Here is a 13,669-nt window from a genome sequence, read left to right on the forward strand (position 1 = left end):
ACCTGTTTATGTAAAAATGAGATTTGGTTCTGTTTTTTCCCCTCTGTTTCCCCAAATGTCTACAAACAATATGTGGCATTATAAACCATGCCTAAGAGGCCAGAGATAAAGTACAGTGGGTAGGGTGCTTGCCTTGCCCATAGCCAACCATGTCATCCCAGCACCCTATATGCTCCCCTAGGGCTGCCAGGAGTGATTCCTGCATACACAGCCAGATGTAACTCCTCAGTCACTGGTTGTGTCCCCCAAAATAAATATCACCACTTCTAATGTTTAAAACAACCAAATTCTTCCTTCTGTTAGATTTAACCGTAATGTGCATGTCTTTTTTGACTTTGTGCAAATTAAAAAGTAGAAGTTCAAGCAGGTAACATCAAATTGTGAGCCTGTACTATCTCTCTTCCCCCATGTGATAAATACATTGCATATATATATATATACATATATACACACATAATATTCAAAAGGTATCTAATATCTTGAAAATTATGGACTTAGTCATTAAATTTGTGAATTTATGAAAATCCTCCTGACTGGTTGATGATTCTGGAATCAAAGATAAATAAGAACTCCTTTTTACAGAAAAAGAAAGGTGTAAAACAAGTAAATTCAAGAGAGGCTTGAAATGAGTAACCATATGTCAGATGATGTTGGGGTCTGTTACTGTTAACCATAGAAGCAGTGTACAAAAGGGGCTCACATGCCCTGAAGTGATGATTCAGTATTATGAAAACATGCTGCATGTGAAAAGGGGGCAGAAAATTGTACTAGGATTAAGTACGCAATTTATATTTTAATATTTAGGTAACATAAAGCTGGCATCACCAGGAATAGCTTTCCAGAAGGGGTAAAACAGATTTTATTACAGGAAAGCCATGTTTAATTTGAAGAATTAAAAGAGTGGCAATCACTATGTGGATAGAACTAGAGAGTGTCTTGGTGAGTGAAGTCAGTCAGGAGAGGGACAAATACAGAATGATTGCTCTCATATAAAAAAATAAGCAAAGGAATAACAAAGAGCCAATGGCAATAGAACCCGAGAATTGGCCAACAGAACTGAATTTACCAATAAGGGATAGGGATGGGCCAGAGTGTACCTCAGGATATTGGTGGAGGGTCACTGACACACTGGTGCTGAGTCTGGTCTCAAGTACACTATGAGACTCTATTAGGAAAATTATTGTAAATACTAGTGCCACAATAAAAAAGTGGGGGGAGGGATTGAGGGTGATAGTGATGATCGAAATCAAGAATCTCTAGAAGCAAAGGCTACAGAAAATAAGTTTCAGGACGATTAATTTTCAGGAAAAGAAGTAACAATGATTTCATTAAAGAAGCTACGTCAGGGAAGGTCAAAACACCAAATTGATAACACTTAATTCTTGAGGAAGAAGTAGGAAAAGTAGGAATTCCACTTCTGTTTTACTTCTGGTGTGACCATGTGAAAAATGAAATTCAAATTAAGTCCAGTAAACTTAATATCTCAGGACAGTTGGTAACAGTGACTTTCTAGCTCACTTCTCTCTCTTGGTAAACAGCTGGTGAAGACTGAATCCTGATCATTCCCTGGCATCTCTGACCCAAAAGTCTAGTTGAATGTTAAAATAATGGTTTATCATGAGTAAAGTTTTGAATCCTTGGTTCAGTGGCAATCTATTGGGAAAGTGAAATTGTGAATACTTTTTTCTTACACAATCAAACATATGAACTGATTGTTCATATGAATTACAAAACAAAACATTTATTTGTTGTGACAGACTGCTTTAATAAGTCTCTTTGAAAGTTTCTTTGATAGATCTTTACATAAATAAATAGTATGTTAAAAATTGGACTTTTGACCATAAGCTTTAAAGTTTACCTCATGCTTTTTCTAGAAGAATAAAGAAACTTCCTCATTTAAAACTTCAAAAATAACTGCAACTCCACTGAAGGATATTCTCCTAATTATTCTTTTAGTTACTTGTTGGTGAGCCATATAAATGAATTCCCAAAAAAAATTGTGAGCTGTTTTTAATTTTGTTTGTCCTAAATATCTTTCCAAAAAGTCACACTTACAACTTTTTAACAATTATTGAGGGAAATATGTGAAAGAAAATTCCAGGGACAGAATGTACAAAAATGCTGTTATATATAGAAGAATAAAAATCTACATTAGGGACACTATTGTTGAGGGAAGAAGGGTCTAATCTTCATTGACATCTTCTTCAATGAATACCAGGAGCCCTTCCAGTTCATCCAGACCACTCCATCATCTGTGCCATGCTTTGACATGTCCCAGCTGTACTGGCCACCCCAGTAATATCTGCCATTTGGATTGGCTGCATGACATCTATTATACCACCATCCACCACCATCCTCTTTAGAACACTGTTTTCGGGGATCTGCATTTTGCCTGAAAGAAAGAGGTCAGGAATTAGTTAGTAGAACTCCAGTGCTGTCTGCTTTATTCTTTGCAAGGTATCCACAGAGACCTCTTGAGTGAGAATACTTCCCTCTGGGCTCTAAGTCAAATGAAAGAAATTAACCAAAAGCTTTTGTGCACAATAGCAAGAAAGGCAAATAAGTGGGCCTACACTAGAAATTCATCTATCGATTCTATTGGTTACTTTATATTTTCCAATTCTTTCGTCTTAGAGAAACTAAAGAACACAGAATGAACTTTTTTTTTTTTTACCATGCACCTTTATAGAAGGAGATGGAAAAATGTGTCTTAACACTCACTTTTCAGAAACTAGTTCCAGTTCTAGCTTTTGGTATATTTTTACTGTGGGTAAAATACTTCATCTCTCTAAACATTATCTGTGAAATGTGAATGATGAAGGAAAGCCTATGGGTGTCATGATTTGGACTTACTGTGTTTGCCAAAAGGGGTGATATTTTCCTCAGTGGAGGGGGGGTGTAAGAGGCTGGAAAGATCCAGGGGATGGACAGTTCAGACAATAGAATAATTGAACCATAGAATAATTGAACCATAGAATAATTGAACAATAGAATATTGAACCATATATAAAATACATGGTAAGGTCCCAGGAATGGTAGTTATATTAATAATACTTGCTATCATAAATGACTCCAAGGAAACAAGACTATTAGTAGCTTTGAAAGTAGAAGAACAAAACTGGATACCTACCAGCCATCATTGTCTCTGTCGTAGGTGCTGAAGAACATGCCATTATGAATGGTCATGGTTCTGTTTATTCCTACCAACTGTGAAGCGCCATCCATGAGAGCATTGCCAGCAGTGCCTTTGTATTTGTTCACCGATATTTGATATTTGTTGGCTTCATTCTGTACAGTGAATCCTCCATAAAGTGCCTTCACTTTATCTCCTTTCCAGTCTTCCATTTCAATCAAAAGTTCTGTGGGACCCATCCTAGTAAGTTGACTGATTTTATCATTTCCAAGCCAATACTCACCTAAATGGAAAAAGAAAAATAACTCATCAGAAATTAAAAAATTATCTTTAGTTTCTTGGTGTAAAGTTTTCTGAACCTCTCCAAACCCCTAAAAATAAACTCCTATACAATATTTTAAAATAATAAGCATATTTCAATAGAATGGTTTTATTTTTTTTACCTGGTACACCACAATATTTTTTCTCATCTGCATTAGTTGCAATATTTCCAAATCCTTGTTTATAAGGATCCCATTTCCTGCCAAAGTCAACACTCCCATCTTGACGGTTTTGAATAACTGTCCATCCTTTGGTTCAGAGAAACAAAAACAGCACATATTAAGCAAAAATAAATAATATTGCTTTTAGGGCACCAATTAAACTAAGTTCCCTCTCAGTTTAATGATGCTCATCTATATTTATTGCTACAAAGTAGTCATGTCAAGGGAACAAATAGGAGAGGAAAATATTTTAAATATTTGAAAATCACATTTGCTTTATCTTATGTCCAAATTACGGAGTATAGATATTTTATACATTCTAAAACATTAGATTGAATTACAAATAAAATGGCTCATTTTTAATTTTGTTAAAGCATGGTTTTGGTTTAGCATTTTGCTCTAGTTTCAAAACATAGGAAAATACATCAAACATTTACCTCCATTTTCTGTGTTCATATCACAATATACTCTATATGGTTTGGTAGATCTGTCAGGTTGAATAAGATACATCTCAGATGTTTCACCTCCATTTCTGATTATTTCTTCACATTCTGTAAACACAAAATAGCATGTTATATTCAGGAACTGCAGCATAATTACTTAGTCTTTGGTTATTAGTTCAAAACTGCTTATGTATGTTACTATATAATATGTATTTATATATATCTATATACTATATATATGTAGACATTTGAAACTGTGCTACAGAGATTGAATCTCACTTTTCTAGAAGTCAGACAGTTTGGAGGAGATAAAAGTTCTTCATTTTCTGTGTCATGGGATATTCCTAAACTGCCAGAGCAATAAGATGGAGAAACTCCTACATCTAGTCATGGTCTATCAGATCTAATCAAGGCAGATGTGCACAGTATAATATAGTTACTATCATCCTTACATTACATTCTGCTCATGGAAAACTGGGAAAAGGAGTGGGTGGGATAGAAACAGGACACTGGTATAGGGAGGTAGACACTGATGAAGTTGAGCAGTGTTGGAACATTGTATACCTGGAACTCAATACTGAATAGCTTTGTACCTCATGGCCACTAATTTTTAACTAAAAAAAAAAAAAAACACCTTGGGCTGGAGAGATAGCATGGAGGTAAGGCGTTTGCCTTACATGCAGAAGGATGGTGGTTTGAATCCCATATGGTCCAAGCCTGCCAGGAGCGATATCTGAGCATAGAACCAGGAGTAACCCCTGAGCTCTACCAGGTGTGACCCAAACCTCCCCCTGCCAAAATCTGGCAAATTAAACTACATCATGTAAAGTACCATAAAGATATCTTCACAAAATATGTAATGCCATTGAAATATATTGGGGAAGTTTACTGGACTTTTTTTTAGCTTTTACTTAAGCAGTTTTTGACACTTATAAAAATATGCTAATTAACTAGTTACCTTTGCCAGTCACCACAGGAATATTGCAGCTAACAGTACATGGAGTGCGGCAATAATCCATCTGCATTGAAACATCAGATTCTAGTTTTTGTATTTTGCTTCTCAAGTTTTCCAGAATGGAACGCAGCACACGGAGGTTAGTTGGAATATTATTATTCACAGTCTCATCTATGTATAATTGGTGGTTTTCTAGTGCTGAGGAGTATTCATTTATTACATTTTCATTATCTGGAAAAAGAAATTGGATAAAAATAATTAGTTCATTCAAAACTAAAGATACTCAACCTTATAACTGATTTTAATTTTCTGAAAATAGATACTGAACTACTGCCAAGCAACCATGACATGCAGTTATATTTTGAGAAAATTATTGGCTCATGGCATACATATATTAACATATAATTTAGCTGCTACATTGCTGATTAACCTTAGGTGTGAGTTGAAAATTATACAAAATAAATAATTACAAGAGGATGTTTATTTCTTCAATGAATAGAAGATAACCGCACTTAGCTTTTCAGAAACTTAGTTTATTCAGAAGATAAAGTATATGCACTAGATCTACCTATTCATCAGTACAGTTGAGTCATAATATTTATAGGATCAATGTTAGTAGTTAGTTGAAAAAACAAAGTCCTAGTCTGTATTTACTGTTTATAGAGATGCCTATATATTACCCACAATCTGATTCCCAGCCACCAAGCCAACAGCAATCAACCTTAAAGTCGGTCAAGCATCATTGTGCACAATTCGTTTGATGGAAGCACATATTCAAAGCCTACAGTTCTAAATATATAACTTGTAAATTGTTCCTTTCTGACTATTGTATTCTGAGTCAGGACAAGTTTCTTGTAAGCTGAACATCAAGAATCACTGTGACAAGTTTCCAGGAAACACCTCTTTTCTGGTGCCACAGTGACAAGAAAGGCTGTAGAGTTGCAAGTGAAGATGCTGAAGTGAGAAGGACCTGGGGTAATCAATCAGGCTACCTCTAACAGCAGTATGATTGCTCTGTAGGCTAATCTTCAAAACGTTAATTTTCTTATAAAGGTGCAATCCCAAGGCCATCTGAGTGTTAAAGAGTATTGTAGCAAGATTAAGCAGAAACTATAAGGATATTTACCTCGTACTTGCTTCTGTCTTTTATTCCATATGTCTCTTAGCATAGTCATATATTGGAAAGTGCTAGAAGAGGTCTGGGAAATAGACTCCATGTTATTATTTAACTCATTTACATGGTTTTTTATGGTCCTCTCTTGATTGACCAAGGCATCTTGCAACTGACATCCAGTTGGGCACAACACTCCCTGTGAATAAAGAAGAGAGCAGGTTTCAGATGAAGAGTTTGGATAGTGGGTGTTTGTGGCGAAGCACTAATGAAAATTGAATGAAAATGCAGTGATAACATAAGCCAATCAAAGAAAACTTGTGATTTCAAATCCTAGATTCTAGAGTTAGCATCATCATATTCCTGTAAAGATTAAAAACTGTCCTCACTAACCAAGTGTAGTTGGGTTAAGAAAAATTGATCAGCTAAGTAAAGATAATAGGCTAAAGTTCAAGGGTAAGTAATGGCACTGTCCTGGCCCTAACTGGGATAACATAGGCATCATGGGAAGCCATACTGAATAGATCCAGGCTTTTTTCTATGGTGGGTTTGGGGAAAACTTATCACGGTAGGAAACTGGGTTAACCTACCAGGTCTGTGTCACCGTGCAGACAGCCCCCTGCATCTGGCGCTTTTCTTTCCAGTTTCTTTTGGTTGGCAGCAGTTTTGGCTGGGCGAGCCCGGTAGCCACCCCCGCTGATGGGGGGTGGTGCGGGTCTCAGGCTGGGAGCTTCTTCCCTCTTCCTATCAATGGGACGATGACCACGGGCATCCGGCTGCCAAAACCAAGCAGAAATCCAGTAAAGCGCAGAAATCAAGAGATGTAGTTTATCCTAAGAGTGCAGAGTAGCTTTCTGTTCATCTACGGGCTTTGATGTTGGTGAATTAATTAAGGGTGATTTGGTCACTTCAGCAAACGGTAGAATGAAAAATTACTGTACTTTAGACGGTTGTTTTGGGGGAGTGTGTGTGTGTGTGTGTGTGTGTGTGTGTGTGTGTGTGTGTTTTGGGGGGTGAGCCACAGCTTGTTATGCTCAGGGGTAACTCCTGGCTCTGAGTTCAGAAATCACTCCTGGTAAGCTCAGGGGGTGCTGGGGATCCAACCTGGGTCAGCTTTGTGCAAGGCAAACTTGAGACAGGTTTTTTTTTTTTTTTTCGGTTTTTGGGTCACACCCGGAAGCGCTCAGGGGTTACTCCTGGCTCCACGCTCAGAAGCTCAGAAATTGCTCCTTGCAGGCTCGGGGACCATATGGGATGCCTGGATTCGAACCACCGTCCTTCTGCATGAAAGGCAAACGCTTTACCTCCATGCTATCTCTCCGGCCCCCCGAGACAGTTTTTAAAGAGAAGCTCGGAAATAAAGCCTGATCAGATTAGGAATTCCCTATCTATATATATTAGAATGCACAAAATTCTATGGTGTTGAACTATAAATTTTTGCAAACCACTTGGATTATTAAACTTCTATAAACAATTATTTTCCTTTTCTATGAAATAATTAATAATTTGGGCATAGTTTTGAATAATTGTACTTAAGAGTTAATGCTAATGTATCCAAAAACAGAAATTCACCTAGAATTTCAATTGGTAAAGGACAAATTAACACGAAGAGAAAGGAACTTGAGCTAGATATCTGCTTGGGTTCTAGCCAACTTACTGGATGAATGAATGAATGATCTAGGATGCACTATTTGATCTGGGCTCAGGATTTTTTACTCAGTATAAATTTAATCAGTAAAAATAATACTATTTGCCTGTGAAAGATTGCTATAAAGATTAAATTCAAATGTATCTGACATCCTAAAAAGAATACCTGTAACATAGCAAGTACTTATTATTTTCATTCCTAGCACGCACAACATATAGTTTAATTATGACTTAACTTTATATAAAAGTATTAAACTCATGAAACTTCCAGATGATTTATTTTAAGAGCACAATTTTATCATATTAAAATATGAAATATTAAAATACAATGAAGTAAAAATAAGGAACACAATAAAAAGATTTGTCTTATATTAGCTCTATTATCATACGATCTTTAAAGATAATTACATTCTGTGAGACTTAATTACAACTTAATAAGTGAACTATGATTTGCTGGTTTTTATAACTAAAATTTAAAAGAAGAAAAAAGCATTTACTTTTGATTTTAGAATACTATTAGAAAAGTAGAACATCTTAACAATGGTAAGGAAAAATAAATGAAAAATACTGAAAAATTGATGTGGTGTTTAGGTTTATAAAGACCACTAATTGACATAGCAAAAACTAGATAATCCAATTTGAAGAACAAACTATTCGAAAGTGTCTTTGAGATTATTTAGTTGGTGACAAGAATGAAAAACTGGGGCCTAAAGGTAGCATAGCAGGTGCTTTTGCATTGCTTGAGAACCACTGGGGTTCGAGCTCGCACATCCCACACAGTGCCTAGAATAATTTGAGTCCATAGCCTGGAGTAACCACTGAAGGCCTCCAGGTGTGGCCTCCCAGGACTCCCCCCCCCCAAAAGAAGATATGATTGTAGGGACTGGAGAGATATTAAAGCAGGTAAGGGTCTTGCTTTGTGCTCGTTCAACAAATATTTAATCCCCAGCATCCCCAGGGAACCCCAGAGCACCACTAGGAGTAATTCCTGAGTGCAGAGCCAGGAGTGACCCCTGAACATCACTGGGAGTAAACCTAAAAACTAACATTAAATAAATATGATTGTATTCTCTTTTTGCTACTGACAAACTTACTGTTATGATAAGCTTAATCACAATTCATTTGATAATAAAATTATTTAAATATTTTACCTAAATGCATTTAAGTAAATATGAAGAGGATTTTGGGGGGTTGGGACAATTTTGGTGATATACAGGGATTCTGCTCTCAGGGATTACTCCTAGTGGGGTTAAGGTGACCTATGTAACCTAATGCAAGGCAAGTACCCTACTGGCTCTCCTATCTCTCGAACCTTGCATCTATATATTATGTCTTCACACTAACAGGAATAAGCAAAAATGTACTTGAGGAAAAATATTTACAATTGAATATATTGACTAAGTTGTATGCTTCATTATCAATAGTAATAAAATATACCTATAATCTGGAGCAGTTGAGCAAGCGGTAAGGCCTTGCCAGCGCTAGCCTAGGATGAACAGAACAGCGGTTTGATCCCCCAGTGTCCCATATGATCCCTACGCCAGGAGCGATTTCTGAGCACATAGCCAGGAGTAACCCCTGAGCATCACCGGATGTGGCCCAAAAAACCAAAAAAAAATATAGATAGATAGATAGATAGATAGATTGATTGATAGATATAAATATAGTTATACCTATAATTCAAATTTTCTCCTTTGAAAACAACTTTTCCATAATTGAATTTAGTTTATATGACTTTAAATATAATTTCTAAATAACAAACAGCTTCAATAGCTCTATTTTTTCCTTCACCAATGAACAAAGCTATCATTTTATCTTTTTTTTAAATATTGTTTTAGAATCTGAAAAATTTTTACATTTATCCTTATAATTGTTATAATCTATGCCAGAACTAAATAAAAAAAATAATACTCAGAAGAATTAATGTGGAAGAGCACACCTTACCTGAGGTCCGTTATCTTCTTCCTGGGAAAGTAAAGGTGAGAAACAAGAAAACAACAAATTACTATTTTGATTTAAATAAATAATTTTGCATAACACTCCTTAAATAAAAGTTTCCCGAAGTTGGCCAGCATTTAACTCACAACCAAAATCAAAGTTAATTTTATTAAAGAAAATTTATTCTGGTAATTAAGACCATTATGCTTTATAAAATAATGTACAAGATTATATTGTTTACAATTAAAATTATTAATAATATAAAAATAAATTTTAAAAGTCACCTCAATGTAATCATAGTCTTTGCTGGCTTGGGACCTAACTATAAAAATGCACAAAAATAACAGTAAGATATATTTCATGGTTTTAAATTTTTGAAAGTTCCAAAAAGCCATCTTTTGCCTGTGGATTTAGCTGAGAGCTCACCAATCTTATATACACCTTCTTCCTCTGATAGGTCTGACTCTAAGACTGGTTATCTTCCTTCGTTAATATTTAATTTTTGACTCATTTGTTGGCTGAACCATTTTATCCCTTAGGCAACATTTTCCCAGCAAGACATATTTACCTGTCATACAACTATTCTCAAATTTAGAAACACCAAAGTTCTTGATGAAGAACAAAATGATGGTAAATTGGGATGTTCCTAAAAAAAGGTGTGTATCACATTTCCAGTAAATTAATGTGGATGTTACAAAAGGTAACATAGAGTGTGTAAAGGAAAAATGTTTTAAATCTTGTCATGAAAAATTGTGATTGGAAGTAATATTATTAAAGGGTATTATTAAAATAAAGAATAGTGTCCTATTAGGTTTACAATTAAAATTATTAGTAATATAAAAATAATTTTTAAAAGTCACCTCAATGTAATCATAGTCTTTGCTGGCTTTTTGTGTGTTTATCTCCTTTACATAGTACTCAGAATACAAAATTATGACTTATACCTGTTATAATAGACAAAAATAAAAAGGAAAACTTCAAATTTCCATTTTATCTGAACATCTTTATGTTTGTCCTTAAGTTAATATGAGTTAACATAAGTTAATATAAGTTGAAATATTCAGCAAATTATCCAGACATTATTAAAACAGCTAGTTTAAAGATTGTTTAAGATTGCTAACTGAAAATATTAACATGGTGGTTCTATCTATTTAGTGTTCACAAATATTGTGACACATATCATATTGTTTATTAAAAAACTTATTTTAACAATGAAAATGTAATGGTTCTATTTGATATAAATGGACCTTTTTATTTATAGGTACTAACTGGGGCCTTTCCTTCATCATTTCCTCTATGTCACCAAATATGTTTCTTGATCTATTACTATAAGGATGGACAACTTCCACAACAGGGGATCAACAGTGAAAACAAAGTTGTCAACAATGCAAATCACAGCAATATGACTTGATTTATAGCATTTTTTTACTTTTTAACTTATATGAAAGTGAAAGTTTCTTATTAATATTTAATAATATATATTTCATAATATAAAAATGATACAATTTTTTCTGAGATGAATATTTTATATCTATTAATGTTAAATATTAACAATATTTAAATAATGGGGGAGAAAACTTCCCATGTAAGTCCAGGAGGTTTCAGAGGCCTCGTTCAGCAATATTTAACCAGCCTGGCCAGCAATTCATTTTTGGGACCCAAGGATCTGATATTGCTCTGACCCTATGATAGGCACCACGTGGTTACAGGGATTAAATCAGGGAAAACATAGGCAGGACATATACCCTTTCTCCATCACTCGTATAATGGTTTTATTAGAAAAACAGGTTATCCAGCTTTGGACCAGGGGCACATTGTAAATAGTGCTGTGAAAAGGATTCTTAATAATGGTAGGAGAGCCATCAAATTGCTTTCTTCTCTTGCTAACATAAATGAAATTTCCAGATGGTGTAACATGCATTTATAGAAACTAAATAATGTTTATGCTCAATACTTGATTGGTTTTTGTTGCTGTTTTTGGATGTGTTGTGCGCCACATGGAGCAGTCTCAGGACTTAGTCCTAGCTCTGAACTCTGGCTTGGGGGGCTATATGGAGTACCAGCCATTGAATCCGGGTCTGCTGGCTGCAAGGCAAGCACCCTGTATGCTATACTATCTCCCTGGCTGTTTTGTTTTGTTTTATTTTATTTTATTTTATTTTTCGATTTTTGGGTCAGACCCAGCAGCGCTCAGGGGTTACTCCTGGCTCTATGCTCAGATATCACTCCTGGCAGGCTCGGAGGACAATATAGGATTCAAACCAATGTCCTTCTGCATGCAAGGCAAACACCCTACCTCCATGCCATCTCTCGGCCCCTCTTTTTTATTTTAAATCAAATTTGTAGCCCATTTATTAGTAAAGAGTAAATTCTTTAAGATTAATTTTATTTTTCTCAGAAAGATGTGCAATCTAGCCTCCAAAGAAATGACTATTTTATTTTATTATAATAAAATGCAAGAACTTTTTTCTTTAAAGTAATTAATGGGATATGGCAGAGACCTCAAAAGTTGGGAGCACAGACTTTGCATGCAGATGGTCTGGAGCAAAAGCACCACTGGGATTAACCCCTACACACAAAACCAGGAGTAGCCCCTAAAAACAGTCCAATGTGACTCACAAACAAACAAATATAGCAGAATAAAACATTAATTCCATAGTCAGAACAAAGTGTATGTTAGTAATATTGCATTTTTGCTGTTCTTAGAAAACTAATTACTGGGATTGAGGGACATAGCTCAAAGAATAGGATTTTATTTACTTGGAATACAGAGCCATCAAGATTGATCTCAGACACATCTGGACCTCTGAGCACCCTCCACTTAAGTGTAGTTTGAGAAGCACCAGAGTGGCCCTTATGTACTGCCAGACCTAAGCATTGAAGTAGGTCCCCTTAGTACTGCTTAATGAGTCCCCTCAACAACTGAAAAACACAATTTGTTTTTTTCTGAGGTAATGTATTTTCATAGCATTCATTTTCAAGCACTGACATTTTGTTAGTCTAATCATAGGACTATTATTACATTCACATGAATGTGTGCACTTTTTAAAGTTTCTTCTAGCATGTTGATCTACATTAAAATAAAAATTCCTTAAAATTTACTTTTTTCCTCCTCTGATCTTCTTGCCTCATTCTCAGGTATGCAGGCTAGTTTGTGTTCTCTATAAAACCAGAGACTTAACATTTCTTCCACCAGCAGTTATCGAGAGCCTTTTATGTGCCAGGCATTGTGTGAAGGTCTGAATTTTCACCAATGACACATTGTACAGAGTGAGCAATAAACAAGTAATTGTACATTCAAAGAGGGAACTCAAGCCTTCATTGAATCCTGTCTCAGATGCCAAGTCTTGACAATCTTACTCAATTCTTAAAACCATCTCATTTTCAAACAATAAAGCTGGGACTCCAGAGGGTTTTGTTTGTTTATTGTTTGTTTGTTTGTTTTTGGGTTTTGGTTTATACCTGGGAGTGCTCAGGGGTTACTCCTGGCTCTACACTCAAAAATCACTCCTGAGAGGCTCAGGGTACCATATGGGATGCCTGGATTTGAACTACTATCCTTCTACATGCAAGGCAAATGCCCTACCTCCACACTATCTCTCCAGCCCTGGGACTCCAGAGGTTTAAGAAAAATAACCAAAAGCAACCAAGACATATAGTTAGAAAGTTCTGGTACAGGTGCATTTTTTCCCTTAAAGTCCAAATACAGTATTAGTCAAAGTGTGATGCCAAGAAAATAAAACATGATAATCAATCTTAAATGTGTTTGTTATTGTTACTAGTGTTGTTGTGGTCTGTTTATTGACTTGGGATGACAGTGTTTCACACTGAAATCTTATCTTCACTCACTGTTTCAACCTTGTAATTGAATATGGATGTATATGTTTATATTTGTGCAGAAGAAATGCAGAGTGCAGTGATAATAGCTATAAGTTTTTCAAGCGTATTCTTTCCAGGTTT

General features: G+C 35.4%; 1 protein-coding gene across 1 annotated transcript; it reads right to left on the minus strand.

Annotated features, from left to right (window-relative positions):
- Positions 1 to 2,106: 2,106 nt before the first annotated feature.
- Positions 2,107 to 10,112, minus strand: FGB (fibrinogen beta chain). Its single transcript, XM_049769638.1, has 8 exons — positions 9,994 to 10,112; positions 6,715 to 6,900; positions 6,140 to 6,323; positions 5,017 to 5,244; positions 4,053 to 4,166; positions 3,577 to 3,702; positions 3,131 to 3,416; positions 2,107 to 2,392 (listed from the first exon to the last, which is right to left on the minus strand). The coding sequence occupies exons 1-8, from the start codon at positions 10,102 to 10,104 to the stop codon at positions 2,161 to 2,163; spliced, it is 1,467 nt and encodes a 488-aa protein (XP_049625595.1). The 5' UTR covers positions 10,105 to 10,112; the 3' UTR covers positions 2,107 to 2,160.
- Positions 10,113 to 13,669: the final 3,557 nt, after the last annotated feature.

Source organism: Suncus etruscus, chromosome 3 (genome assembly GCF_024139225.1).
Source record: "Suncus etruscus isolate mSunEtr1 chromosome 3, mSunEtr1.pri.cur, whole genome shotgun sequence".
Lineage (NCBI taxonomy): Eukaryota > Metazoa > Chordata > Mammalia > Eulipotyphla > Soricidae > Suncus > Suncus etruscus.